The following is a 14,409-nucleotide window of genomic DNA, read 5'->3' on the forward strand; positions in this document are numbered from 1 at the left end:
TAAGATTGATAACAAATTGGAGAGGGAGAAGAAACTAGTTTTACCATTGTTAGAAATGAATGTGTGTACATGTGTTGAACTTTTAAAATTAATAATATGGGAGCCCATCGTATGCAGGGATATCTTTAAGTTGGGTGTTCGAAGACCTGAATGTACCAACAGGGGTTATTTTGTGCTTCCTATATTTGGTAAATAGAGTAATGAGTAAGTATGGAACTGCAGATGCTGGTTTAAACTGAAGATAGAGTAATTTTATTATTTTGGGTCTGAAATCGAACCTTAACAGGGGAGGAGGAAGAATGAGAGTTATCTTTCCTATTTACACACATTCGAAAGAAATGTTGACGAGTAAACAATAAAAAATGTGTTGCAATATGTTGATATTACACTAATTGTTGCAATGTTTTATTATCATTACAACAAACACAGTCAACCCGGAGCGCACACACCAGCAAGTGAGATGAATTGAAAAGTTGTTTGCCCGAGTATCAAATACTGTCAATGCCTTGACTGGAGTAGAATGGGGAGATGACATGTCAGAAGGAACAGGCTCGAAGAATGAGTGGCCTACTCCGGCTTCCAGCTCACTTACTTTTACATTCAAACTTTTACATTTTACTAAAAAAAAGAACAAAACAACACGGGCTTCAGTGTAAAGAAACATCAGCTAAAAAGTATGTTTTCACTCCTTGTTATTTAACTGTGGAGACCTTTTACACTTTACCATCAATCTTCATAGTGATCAGATGAACGAGAGCTTTCAACGTGGACTTGTACACTGCCAGCAATGCCACAGGGATCCGGTATCATGGTGTTACCAACAGTCTCAAAGATGATTTCATTCGGTTTCAATTTTCAACGCATCTTCTTCAAACGCAACCAGAGATACCGACGCTTCCTTCTTGGCGAGATAAAACGCAGGATAAAGTGGTTCCGTGAACGATGACTCAAACTTATGTATCAAAACCATGGTGTCTGCAACACCGTAAAATGACAGGATCCTGTTTTGATAGTCCAAATATACTCCTATCCGGCTGAATCTCTCAACGTTCCCCGGCACTTCCACATCACCATGCCAACCCAAGAATTCCTTGCCCGTCCACTGTATGCACCAGGAGAAATCATTGCCCGTGATGCAGCTATTGCTTTCAGCCCCTTTCCTGTCTATGCTTTTGTAAGTCATGCCGACATAAATCCCTTCTCCGTGGATTTCCACTTCCCAGTAGCACCGAAACATGTAAAAACTTTCGGTGCACAGCACTTGCCGCCAGTGTTCAAACCTCTCGGGGTGCTTGGAGTAGGGGTGTAGCCACGGAGCAGTGTTGGAGATTGTACGGTTGTCGTTCACCAAACGAAGATACTTGTGAACGGTATTCGGGTCAAATACCAACGTGGCACCATCTGGAGAAAAAAATCAGATTCTCACAAAGAGGAAGGAAAATTATTTTTACCTAAAATTATTGCTACATTGCTAACTCGGGGTTAGCCAGCGTAAAGTAATAACTTTTCCTCTTCTGGAGAAGAGCAGAGCTTTAGTTTAGTCTAGTTTAGAGATACAGCGTGGAAACAGGCCCTTCGGCCCATCGAGTCTGCACCGACCAGCGATCCCCGCACATCAACACTAAGCCAATTAAACTGGAAACCGTGCCTCTTTGGAGTGTGGGAGGAAACTGAAGATCTTGGAGAAAACCCATGCGGTCGCGGGGAGAACGTGCAAACTCCATACAGACAGCACCCATAGTCGGAATCGAACCTGGGTCTCTAAACAGACTTGGCTGACAGTACAAAAGAGAAACAAATAACTGGTGTGGACGTACAGAGCCTGCTTGAATTTGTCCAAGTAAAGGGACTCGACCTGAAACGTCGCCCATTCCTGTTCTCCAGAGATGCTGCCTGTCCCGCTGAGTTACTCCAGCTTTTTGTGTCTATCTTCGGTTTAAACCAGTATCTGCAGTTCCTTCTTACACGTAAAGAAATGCAGCGTATGGATCAAAAATAATAAATCTCCTGTGGATAACAACTACATCTGCCAGAGTGAAGCAGACTTTCAGGAAAATCAACAGAAGATATGTTGATGTGAAGAAAAGGGGCATGGCACAAAATCTGTTTGGGAACGCTCCTTCACTCATTGACCTCTGGTTTCCCAAGTCTACCAATTAGTAGGTCGCATTTATTTGAGGTTCAAGTTCAGTTGCTGTCCCATAATTGCAAAATATATGCACATCATCAGGATTTTTGCAGCTTGCACTTGTATTGTGAGTGAATAGCCTTTCAGCTGATCTCGGGTTGGAAGCAGACCATCCAGAGAGTCACTCCACAGTTCAACTGCAATTGAGCCAAACACATTCTATTCTTGAACAACGGTTGAATTGAAAGGCCCAGAAAATCAAAAATACTACACGATTAATGTTTTAATGGTGAGGATGACTAACGGATTAATACTTATGAGGCATTGCAGTAAGGTTTAGCCTTACAACATTGCACTGCATCCAATTTGTCCAAAAGCAGAGTTTCAGTCACAAAAAGAAGAACATTAGGAGAACTTGTTAATTGTTGGGTCAAACAATATCTGCTGTGGCAAAAGGTGTTAGTCAATGTTTCAGGCCAAGACCCTGCATTCAGACTAGGAGGGAAATGATACAAATCAGTACGAGGGGAGAGGGGTTGGGAGAGAGGGTGATAGGTGGAACCAGGTTGGGAGATGATGATAGGTAGAGAGGTACAGAGATGGGAGAGGTGACCAAAGGGAGAAGAAAACTCGCTGGACATGTGAGTGAGCGTGAGAGAAGAACACAGGAGTTGCAGGTTGCCTGAAATTAGAACATTCAATGTTCATATCATTAGGTTGTATGCTACACAATATATTCAAGAGAAGTTAGATCTAGCTCTTACGGCTAAGGGAATCAAGGGATATGGGGGAAACAGCAGGAACGGGGTACTGATTTTGGATGATCAGCCATGATCATATTGAATGGCGGTGCTGGCTCAAAGGGCCGAATGGCCTAATCCTGCATCTATTTTCTATGTTTTTATTACACAAGCGTGATATGAAATATTGTCCGTCTAATTTGAATCTGGTCTCTCAGCAGTAATTGAGAAGGTCAAGGCAGGCAGGTTAATGTGGGAATGAGAATTAAAATGATATGCAAACAGGAGATCATAATAGTCTTTGCTGATAGGAGGGCACATCTTGAGCACTGAATGAAGTGGACCAGGTTAGAAGAGGTGCAAGTGAACCTTTGACACACTTGGAAGGTTATCGAGGTGCCTGCATGCTGGTGAGGGAGAAGGTGAGGGGACAGATGTTACACCTCCTCTGGGTTGCACAGAGAGAGTGCCAGGGAACAGGTAGGCATGGGTGGGGAGGGACGAATGGACCAGGGAGTGGACATGAAAAATGGCAGGAAGATGCGGGGAATGAATGGGTTTATAGAAGATGTCATTGCCAAGGCTACCTCTTGAGATGGAGACAAACGTTGTCACAAAGAGATCCAGAAAAAAAAAGGTATCAGAGATAGTCCAGGTGAATTTGAGGGCAGAATGGAAGCTGGCGGCATAGTTGATGAGGACAGGTTCTATCACGCATATCTGGCTGGGGTTTTGTTCAAGAAGGAAACAGAGGAAAGATCTTCCTGATGGATGCTGGAGGTGTATTGAGATTGGATGTTACGTGGGGCAAGAGCAGGCAGAAACAATCAGGCTGTAAGAGATAGAAACAGTGCGATGTTAGGGCACTGTGAGGCATGAGGCTGCGAAGGAGAGATCTTCTAATCGGATGAGATCTGAAACAGCCCGGATGATGATGGCTTAGTATTCATTAGTAGGATCATGTCCAGAGAAATATATGAGGAATATAATGAGGAGGTGTCCTCACCTACCAGCCTCTGTCCCACACTCCCTCTCATATCTGGCTCCATCAGCCCATTGTACTCTCCCCTTCTCGTTCAACCTACCAGTTTCCATTTCACCCCAACCATCCCACTGCCCTTCGTGCTGCTATGTGCTGGCAATCTTTCCTTTTCCCTAACAGACCTGATGCAGTGTCTCAACACAAAAGGTTGACATAGACATTTTGCCTCCACAGATACAGTTTGCCTCTGAGTTCTTCCAGCTTTCTATTTTCTTTGTTCTAGATTCCACCATGTACAGTCCCTTTTGTCTTCAATGATTGAGTGATGTCCTTCACCAGTCAATATAGTGTTATGAGCAACGTTTATAGCAATAGACACAATTACTTAGTGCAAAGCCAAAGTCATGTTTAAAGATTCTTACATTTCAGAAATTCATTTCGTATCTTTGGTTGTTTTTTGGCAAGACAACGTTTTGATCCACGAATCACTGCCACAGTTGTCTTGAATCCCAATTTATCTAAAAGTACAAAAGAGAGTTACTACATGGAACGTTTATGTTTATTTAGCATTTTCGACATCCAATAGTCAGATCCATAGATTGTATATGTAATGTTGCAGTTATATTAAAATCCTGTTGCCAAAGCATGGCCAATGGAGAGGTCTGTGGCCAATACATTCACACACAGAACCAGGTGCATAAGGGAATGAAAATTGATCGAGATCGATGCCAATACTCACATTTTATTGGGCAAAACAGTCATGGATTGCAACTGACAAACATGCATATTCTCAGCAATTTGACCCAATGTTTCTCATCCTAATGTCTGTTCGCAGAAACACAATGAATGACATATATCTGTACCTTTAGATTTAGAACAACATAGGTTGGAAATTCAATTGCACAGCATTTTCTTTTCCTGTGCTATGTGGTTGATATATGTGAGTATTTTCCAATCGAATCATGCCAAATGGGAAGTTCAACCATTCACATGTTGGCATCAGTCACCCTTTGCTACCCAGGGCAATTCCCACCTCAGTTCTGACATCAAACCCTGTACAAAGCTCCAATTTCCATGGATGGCTTCCTTGACCCCTGAGCAGTGGCAGACTGGCCAGGTTGTCAGCTTGCCCAATGGCAAGTGGGCCCCTGATGAAGTGATAGCAATGTAGTTGTGGGTGGGCCCCCTTTGTCTCCTGGCAACCAATATTTTTAGACCCAGTCCGCCACTGCCCCCGAGGACCTGGCTGGTTCAGTCTCCTGATGTCCAGCTGTGATGTTATCCTAATCACAGACTCAAATGAGGACAGCACAGTGGCTCAGCTACTGTGCTGCTGGCTCACGGCACCAGAGACCAGGTTCAATTCTGACATCAGATGCAGTCTGTGTGGAGATGTGCACGTTCTCCCTGTGACAGCGAGGGTTTCCTCCGTGTGCTCCGGCTTCCCCCCAACATCCCATTTGCCCCCAATGTGTAGGGAGTAGATGTGAAAGAGGGATAACATTGAGCTAGTATGAATGAATGATCGATGGACAGTGTAGACTCGGCGGGCCAAAGGGCCTGTTTCCATGCTGTACCTCTAAACTAAGCTAAACTAAACTAAAGTCAAATCATTGAAAGAGAACCAGGTGGGCTATTTTGAGTAAGTACCCATTAATGTGCAAATAAGGCCTCAGGCCTTATCACTGCCTTAAATTCATTCAAGTGCAGCCTTCAGGTTCCATTGGAAATTATATATATATAAAAAAGGATCGGTAATGATATTAGAGAACAATATTTTCTTTAAAATGTTTTATTAGCGTGAAAATCCTGTATGAACAGTGAAAAAATTGTTGGAAAAAAATGTAATATGGAAATTGAGTATATCTTGTGGCAATGTTATTTTTCCACATGCCACATTGCTTATTTGAATGGCTGCCTGTCTGTAAAGGAGTTAGGCATGCTCGATAATAATTACAGCCTATTGTTGGATATCTGCAGCTCTGGTTTTTGTGCAACTAATAGCAGTTCCTTTCATAGAAACATAGAAAATAGGTGCAGGAGTAGACCATTCGGCCCTTCGAGCCTGCACCGCCATTCAATATGATCATGGCTGATCATCCAACTCAGTATCTTGTACCTGCCTTCTCACCATACCCTCTGATCCCTTTAGCCACAAGGGCCACATCTAACTCCTTCTTAAATATAGCCAATGAACTGGCCTCAACTACCTTCTGTGGCAGAGAATTCCAGAGATTCACCACTCTCTGTGTGAAAAATCTTTTTCTCATCTCGGTCCTAAAAGATTTCCCCCTTATCCTTAAACTGTGACTCCTTGTTCTGGACTTCCCCAACATCGGGAACAATCTTCCTGCATCTAGCCTGTCCAACCCCTTAAGAATGTTGTAAGTTTCTATAAGATCCCCCCTCAATCTACTAAATTCTAGTGAGTACAAGCCGAGTCTATCCTGTCTTTCTTCATATGAAAGTCCTGACATCCCAGAAATCAGTCTGGTGAACCTTCTCTGTACTCCCTCTATGGCAATAATGTCTTTCCTCAGATTAGGAGACCAAAACTGTACGCAATTTATTTTCCTCAAGAAAATATTCCTCCCGGCCTTTTATCTGACTTTATTTTCTCTCGTTGTGCTAGATTGTGACACTTGGAATGAGCTTGCATCTACATTGTAGTCCAGAAGTCCAGTCTCTGCATGAAGCTGACAGGAACATGGAACATTATACGGAAAATGAATGAATATCACCTCACAAACTCATCTTCCAGTCTAGTGCACTGTATTCGATGTGCTGAAGAAATCAAAGAGAGAATGAGTGACCACTATGTGGAGCTCCTGCGCCCTGTTCACTGTGGAAACCCCGAGTCTTCAGTTCCCTGCCATTTTAATTCTCCACTCCCACTCTGCCCAACCTGTCTGTGGTCTTCTGCACCCCAGTGTAAGCATGAGGAACATGTACCCTTCTGTTTGGGTACATCACAGCCATTGGAACTCATCGCTGAGTTCACCCATTTCTCGTGACTCTGTTTCTGGCTGTTTCTGTTACTGTGCCATTTTTTCTTTTTAGTGGCACAGCACTGATCCACGAAGCATTCCGAGAACTCTGTATTTCAGTTCCTTTAAAGTACCATTGCTTGTGTGTTCTCTCTTTGTAACATCTCCTAATAACCTATCGACTACATCACTTCATCAACAACCTATGCTCATGCCCATCGCATCACCGGTTCCTCACTACCCTCCATTGAGTCTGTCCAAAGCAAGCGATATCTGCGAAGGGCTCGCAGCATCGTCAAGGACTGCTCTCACCCCAACCACAGTCTGTTTACCCTCCTACTATCCGGGAGACGCTACAGGTCTCTCCGTTGCCGGCCCAGCAGGTCCAGGAACAGCTTCTTCCCTGCGGCTGTTACATTACTCAACTCTGTACCTCGGTGATTGCCAGTCACCCCCCCCCCGGACACTCCTTCCCCCAGAAATATTGCACTTCTACGACTGTATGTACGTATATATATTTATTGCTCATTATTCTATGTTCGCTCTTCTGGGGAGATGTTAACTGCATTTCGTTGTCTCTGTACTGTACACTGCACAAAGACAATAAAATTTTAATCTGAATCTGAATCTGATCACAACTTATTAGAAAAGTTCCCTCTGTCACGTTCCAGTTTTGTCCTAGATGCAAGAAAATGTCTAAACACATCCAACAATTAATTCCCAGCCTATTAGCAATAAAAGTCATCATCTACAAGTTTCTTACACAATACCATTCAGCTCTCCTGGGAAAGGGGAATAGTTAATACACCAAGTAACACTGAACAAGCATAATATTACGTGTAGCTGACAACAAAATAAATAATGACTGACCTTCTCTAGCAAATGCCTTTAGTTTCTCTGTGTAGGAAGTCTGCAGCAACTCAAGGATGTCCTCTGTTGATTCTGAAACAGCAGCGCTAATTCCAGTAAGTTTGTCTATCAGCCCGATGTACACACTAGGCAGTTTATCATCCAGCAGGCTTTTCTTCCATTCACAAAATTCCTAAAATAAATTATATCCATAATACAATGACCAATATGCTAAATGCATGGGATATGCATAGAATCTTGTCCTGAAATTCAGCAAGTTTAATTTGGGATCATTAAAGGCATGGACTGGATAACACAAATAATTATTTTGTGTTTTTTATTCTGTATTTCCATGGATTCCATTAATTGGGAATTAAGGTGGCGTATCCCTATATCTCTGTGGTACAATAATCTGGAGTTTGGTTAGTTCAGAGTTACAGTGAGGAAACACTGACTCAGCACTGAACAGCGATCCCCGCACACCAACAGTATCCTACACACACTAGGGACAATTTTACACTTATACCAAGCCAATTCACCTTTGGAGTGTGGGAGAAAACCGAATATGTGACAACAAGAAATATGTGACAACAATCCTTACTGACTTACAAAAAACATCCTTAAAGGATTTGAAGGGATCTATAGGAGATGCTGCTGCAAAAATGCGTCAAAGATCATTAAATACCTACGCCAACCTGGCCACGCTCTCATTTCAGTCCCACCGTTGGGGAAAAAGGTACAGGAGTCTAAACATCATGACCACCAAATTCCAGAATATCTTTTTCCAACAACTAATAGTCTCTACACCTTTTACCACAACTATGAAGTTCGCACAACTTTGTCTGCAATAAGGACTTTGGCTTTTTTTTTGCACTAATATTGGGATTATTAATTTATTAATTGCTAAAATTGTTTATTATACATTATCTATGTGTGTTGTGTCCATAGTTCTGTTGTGCTTCTGCAAGTAAGAATTTCATTGTTCAGTTGCCAGTACATATGGCAATTAAGCACTCTTGACTCCTGACTGTTGACTCTTCCTATTAATTTAGTTTAGTTTAGTTTAGAGATACAGTGCGGAAACAGGCCCATCGGCCCACTGAGTCCGCACCAACCAGCGATCCCTGCATATTAACACTATCCTACACACACTAGGGACTATTTAAACTTATACCAAGCCAATTAATCTACAAGCTTGTACATCTTTGTCATGTGGAAGGAAACCGAAGATCTCGGAGAAAACCCACGCAGGTCACAGGAGAACGTATAAACTCCGTACAGACAGCACCCGTACTCAGGAGCAAACCTGGGTCTACTGGCCCTCTAAGGCAGTAGCTCTACCACAGTACCACCGTGAGCATTTCTCCGCTGTCAACAGTAATTTCATTCTGGTGTCAGCTTTTGAAGATTTGTGGCATTCATCAAATAGCTGCCCATCAAACATGGGCGGAAATCCTGGAGGGGCGGGGGGGACCTCACTAGCCGTCACATACAACAAATAATCCTCCGTCAGTTTCGCCACCTCCAACGTGACCCCACCACTCGCCACATCTTCCCATCTCCCCCCCTGTCTGCTTTCCGCAAAGACCGCTCCCTCCGTAGCTCCCCGGTCAATTCTTCCCTTCCCCCCCCCACCACCCCCCCCCCGGGCACTTTCCCTTGCAACCGCAAGAGATGCTACACTTGTCGCTTTACCTCCCCCCTCGACTCCATTCAAGGACCCAAGCAGTCGTTCCAGGTGCGACAGAGGTTCACCTGCATCTCCCCCAACCTCATCTTTTGCATCCGCTGCTCTAGATATCAGCTGCTCTACATCGGTGAGACCAAGCATAGGCTTGGCGATCGTTTCGCCGAACACCTCCGTTCGGTCCGCATTAACCAACCTGATCTCCCGGTGGCTCAGCACTTCAACTCCCCCTCCCATTCTGGCGTGGGCCTCCTCCATGACCAGAGTGAACACCACTGGAAATTGGAGGAGCAGCACCTCATATTCCGCTTGGGCAGTTTGCACCCTAGCGGCATAAACATTGACTTCTCCTATTTCCGGTAGCCCTTGATGTCTCCTCCACTTCTCAGCTCTATCTCAGCCCTCAGGCTCCTCCTCTTCCTTTCTCCTTTCCTATTCTCTTCCTTTCTCCGTTGCCTATTTCCTTCGCTCCATAGATGCTGCTGCACCCGCTGAGTTTCTCCAGCACTTTTGTCTACCTTCGATTTTCCAGCATCTGCAGTTCCTTCTGAAACACACTAATTCTATGTTATCCTACTTTCATATCTACTACCTATACACGAGGGGGGACAATTTATAGAGGCCAATTAACCGACAAAGTTGCACTTCTTTGGGATGTGGGAGGAAACTGGGAAGGAAATATGGGAAGGAAACCAGTGTGGTCACAGGGAGAACATACACACTCCTCACGGACAGCACCCGAGGTCAGGATCGAACCCAACCTCTGGCGCTGTAAGGCAGCAGCTCTGCCGGTTGTGCCACAGTGAGAGTATGGGGTGGATGTACATTAAGTGTGGAAAGTTAGAGTCCATGATCCTGAAGCTGGAATGGGGTTAGGGTTGTTAATCCTAGATTGGGGAAGGATTGGTTGCTGATCGTGGAATAGAGCGGTCTAAGGGTCTCGACACGAAACGTCACCCATTCCTTCTCCCCAGAGATACTGCCTGTCCCGCTGAGTTACTGCAGCATTTTGTATCTAACCACATAACAAGTGCTCAAGCCTGGTTCCAATCGTGAGTCCAGGCGGTCTCCAATCCTGGTCTCCCTCACCTCACCTGTAAAAACTGCACTGTGTTTCCCTGCTTGGCCAGTGCTTCCACCTGTTGCTTGGTCTTTTGCAGCTCCGTACACTTCTGTTCCAGGTGAATGCGGATCCCATCAGCCTGTTTCAGTGAAGCACGCTGTTCATTCTCCAAAAATTTGAGCACCTCTTTCTGCGCCGTTTGGACAGCTTCCAAGAGGTCACTGAACTGCTTCTCAATATTGGGTTTCACCTCTGACACGGAATTCTAGAACAGAAAGTGCACATAACCAAATAAACAGATCCAATTGTTAAAAAGCAAGTGTCGTTAACTTGTCTCATAGAACATGCCTATTCTGCACCTGAATGTGTGGTATGAAAGCTAGGTTACTATTGTGAATGCACAAACGGGTTAAGATGACCCCAAAATGGGTTTTGTCCCTGATATACAATCCAACATAATCATCTAATACACCCTGCCGAGATTATAAATCCAAAACAACATCTAAAGATGCTGGGGAGAGACCTTCACCAGAGAATCCAAAACATGAATTTATTTGTCCTCTGTTATTGCCTCTACATCATAGTTAGCAGCAACTTGTTCTAATGATATTGATGCAGCTCAGTGTATAGTGGGGAGCCCATATTGGTCAGTGGTGCCATTGGTTACTATCATAATGTGAAACGACACTAGCTTCATTATATTGTTGGATAATGTTGGATAGCAGTTAGCTGTCCATTAGTATCATGGTTGAGAGAGGACATAGGCTCTTTTCCTTGACAGGATGATAACAGCGTTATGAGTGGCTGCAATGTTCCTAGATTAGGGAAAGGAGTGCTTGTGATGCTCGGTGGCAGAGAAACAAACTGGGTTCCTATTCCCAATTGCTGTTTAAAGCTCTTGTCCAGGATGTGTCCATGGAGGAATGTTGAGCATGGGTGGAATTGAGCTTGGATTCATCACCATCCAATGTTCTTACATGATCATCATGGAAACCTCATTAAAGATCACAGTGAACTTACACAAGTGCCACAGTGATCCAACATGTAATTGTACCCTCAGGAAAAGTGCAGGGGGACAACGTGGATATTGATTCCAATATCTTGTAATATGTAGAAGTTATTCTCATCATTTAATATTGGGTCTGTTTGTTCTCCTAGTGTTTGATCATTGTGGAATATAGCTAAACAGAGAAAAAGAACATCTCACTACAAATTTAAGCCTCCCATTCGACTGGAATATGTTCCAATCACGTTCCAGAGACGTCAGTGAGTTTGCGGAAGCGGTCAGGGACTTCATTGCAACAATAGCCAACAACATCGTCCCTACGGTAAGGATTAGCAGCTTTCCGAACCAAAAACCCTGGGTGGACAGGTCCGTTCACGTTGCTTTGAATGCTCGCACCGCTGCTCACAACTCCGGCCTGGCATCCGGCAACATGGATGATGACAAGGCAGAGTCCTACAAATGCAAATCCCATGAGTCGAGAGGTAAAACAAGGGTTTTTAACTTACTAAGATGGAGGAGGAGTTATTCTGGAGTTTCTCAATAGCATTGTTTGCAACGTTAATTTTCTTGTCGATTTTAAGTTTTGCTTCCCGAAGTTCATTCTGGAATAACAATAATTAAAAATTATTTAAAAAAAACAATAATTAAAAAAGTTCTTCTCATCTCGGTTTTAAAGGATTTCCCCCTTATCCTTAAGCTGTGACCCCTTGTCCTGGACTTCCCCAACATCGGGAGCAATCTTCCTGCATCTAGGATGAAGGAACTGCAGATGCTGGTGTAGAACCAAAGATAGACACAAAAAGCTGGAGTAACTCAACGGTCAGACAGCATCTCTGGAGAAAAGGAATAGGTGACATTTCGGGTCGAGACACTTCTTCGGACTGTGTCTGAAGCCATTCTGCAGAAGATCCAGTCTGAAGAAGGGTCTCAACTCAAACGTCACCTATTCCTTTTCTCAAGAGATTTCCCTGAGAGTTTTATGATCTAGTTGTAATCATTATTTAGTAACCACCATAAAGAGTCATCAGAAAATGATGAACTGCAGTAAGGAGATCTGTGGTAAATGTTGGCCAGAGCAACATTTGCCCCAGCTCTCCTTCAAGGCAGTGCATGGCATCTTTGACCCAGCTTAGCACCCCAGCCAAAAAGAAAATGGGGAAGTGAATGTTTCAGACATAAACCTCCTTCTGAAATTGGCTGATTCATATCTCCTCGCTAAAATGAAAAGTATTCAGTACAAACCTGTCAGATGCACATTCCTTCGGTTCCAAATCATGTCCAAACAAATACCATTGAGGAGGAAGATTTTAACAAAGAATAAGAAATGAAACCCTGCTGCAGTTCCGAATTACTGTTCCAGAAATCATTTGTAAAGGGAACAGCACATTTCACTGAATGGATATTTTATGCCATGAATTTGATTAAATTTAGATGCAGATTTCTTACTATTTTGTTTTATGCACATCTACGACAGGAACTTTTTGTTGCATTTGTAATAAAGTACATATTAATTTGCACAGAGTGTGTAAACAGATTAATTGATCATGAGTTAGATTCTTAAGGAGGAATTATATTGTTTCACTGGGTTTCCAGTTTTCAGATGCCAGGGATGGATTAGTTTGCCTGTTCTCCCTGTCACCCTCTCCACACTCACACTCACACTGACCTCTTTTTCAGCCCTTGCTCTTGCGACGGGCATTGTCTCGTGATAAACATGATTCCCCACAACACATTCCTTACAGATACAGCTCTGATCATTTGTACAGAAGAACTCCAGATACTCATCGTGCAGACTGCATTTTCCCTGTTCGATGTCTTTCATTGGGTTGATCAGCTTGTGATTCTTAAAGGCAATGTTTTCAAGGTGAGGTCTCAAATGATCGTCACAGTATGAAACCATACAGGTCAAACAAGACTTTGCAGCCTTTAATTTCTTGTCAATGCAGGAATCACAGACCACTTCATCAGGATCAATGACAACATTGTCACCTTGGTCGTCTTCACTTGAGCTCCTGCTCTCCAACTCAGCGTTAGCTTTCTCCTCAGTCTCCTCCTGCGGTTTACAAGTTAAATCTTGCTCACACTCCTCACTTGGTGGCAACCCGGACTCCTTCCCCTCGCACCCAGGCTGACAGCTCTGTTCCACCTCAGTCTCTTGCTCAGCTTGCCGTTCGGGCTCATGTGATCCAGCAGTGTCCCTCTTCCATTTCTCCACCATGCCGTTCAAAGTCACGTTCTTCTGCAGAGGTAAGCCAGGATCGAAGGTTTCTCTGCACTGTGGGCAGCTGTGAATGTGGATCATTTCCCAGAAGTGCTCGAGGCAGTCTTTACAAAAGTTGTGTCCACAAGATGTAGTTACAGGAGATTGGAACAAATCTAAACAGATAGAGCAAGTGAGCTGCTCTTCGAGAGTTGAAGAGGCAGGAGCAGCCATCGAAACCAACCAGGAGATTAAGGCAACGCCAGCTGTGAGCTTAAGCTGAATCACGCTTTCAAAGTGAATCACACCTGAAATATGCAAGGAGCAGAATGTCTGGATGTGGTTAACTCTTTCCATTCTTAGTTTAGTTTAGTTTAGAGAAACACTGCAAAAAACAGGCCCTTCAGCCCACTGAGACCATGCTATCCCCGTACACTAGCACTATCCTACACACTTGGGACAACTTACAATTGTTTTACCAAAGCCTACAAACCTGTGCATCATTGTAGTGTGGGAGGAGACCGGGACACCCAGAGAAACCCACGCAGTCACGGGAAGAACGTACAAATTCCGTACAGTCAGCACCCGTACGCAGGATTGAACCCGGGTCTCTGGCACTGTGAGGCAGCACCTCTACCGCAGCGCCACCCTATGTTAAGGTGGTGGAATATGTCTTTATAAAGGAACAATTTTAGATCTGTTGGGATGTTTGACCCCTCCATTAATAGATCGAAGTAGAAGCAGGTACATAGTTGCTGGAAATTGGT

The 14,409-nt window shown here is 43.8% G+C and overlaps 1 protein-coding gene across 1 annotated transcript; it reads right to left on the reverse strand.

Moving 5' to 3' along the window:
• Window positions 1–377: 377 nt before the first annotated feature.
• On the reverse strand, window positions 378–13,902 carry trim16 (tripartite motif containing 16). Its single transcript, XM_033044051.1, has 6 exons — window positions 13,109–13,902; window positions 11,949–12,044; window positions 10,468–10,701; window positions 7,708–7,879; window positions 4,273–4,368; window positions 378–1,401 (listed from the first exon to the last, which is right to left on the reverse strand). Exons 1-6 carry the CDS (start codon window positions 13,874–13,876, stop codon window positions 839–841), a joined length of 1,929 nt encoding a protein of 642 aa, XP_032899942.1. The 5' UTR covers window positions 13,877–13,902; the 3' UTR covers window positions 378–838.
• Between the last annotated feature and the right edge of the window lie 507 nt (window positions 13,903–14,409).

This window comes from Amblyraja radiata, chromosome 26 (genome assembly GCF_010909765.2).
Source record: "Amblyraja radiata isolate CabotCenter1 chromosome 26, sAmbRad1.1.pri, whole genome shotgun sequence".
Taxonomy (NCBI): domain Eukaryota; kingdom Metazoa; phylum Chordata; class Chondrichthyes; order Rajiformes; family Rajidae; genus Amblyraja; species Amblyraja radiata.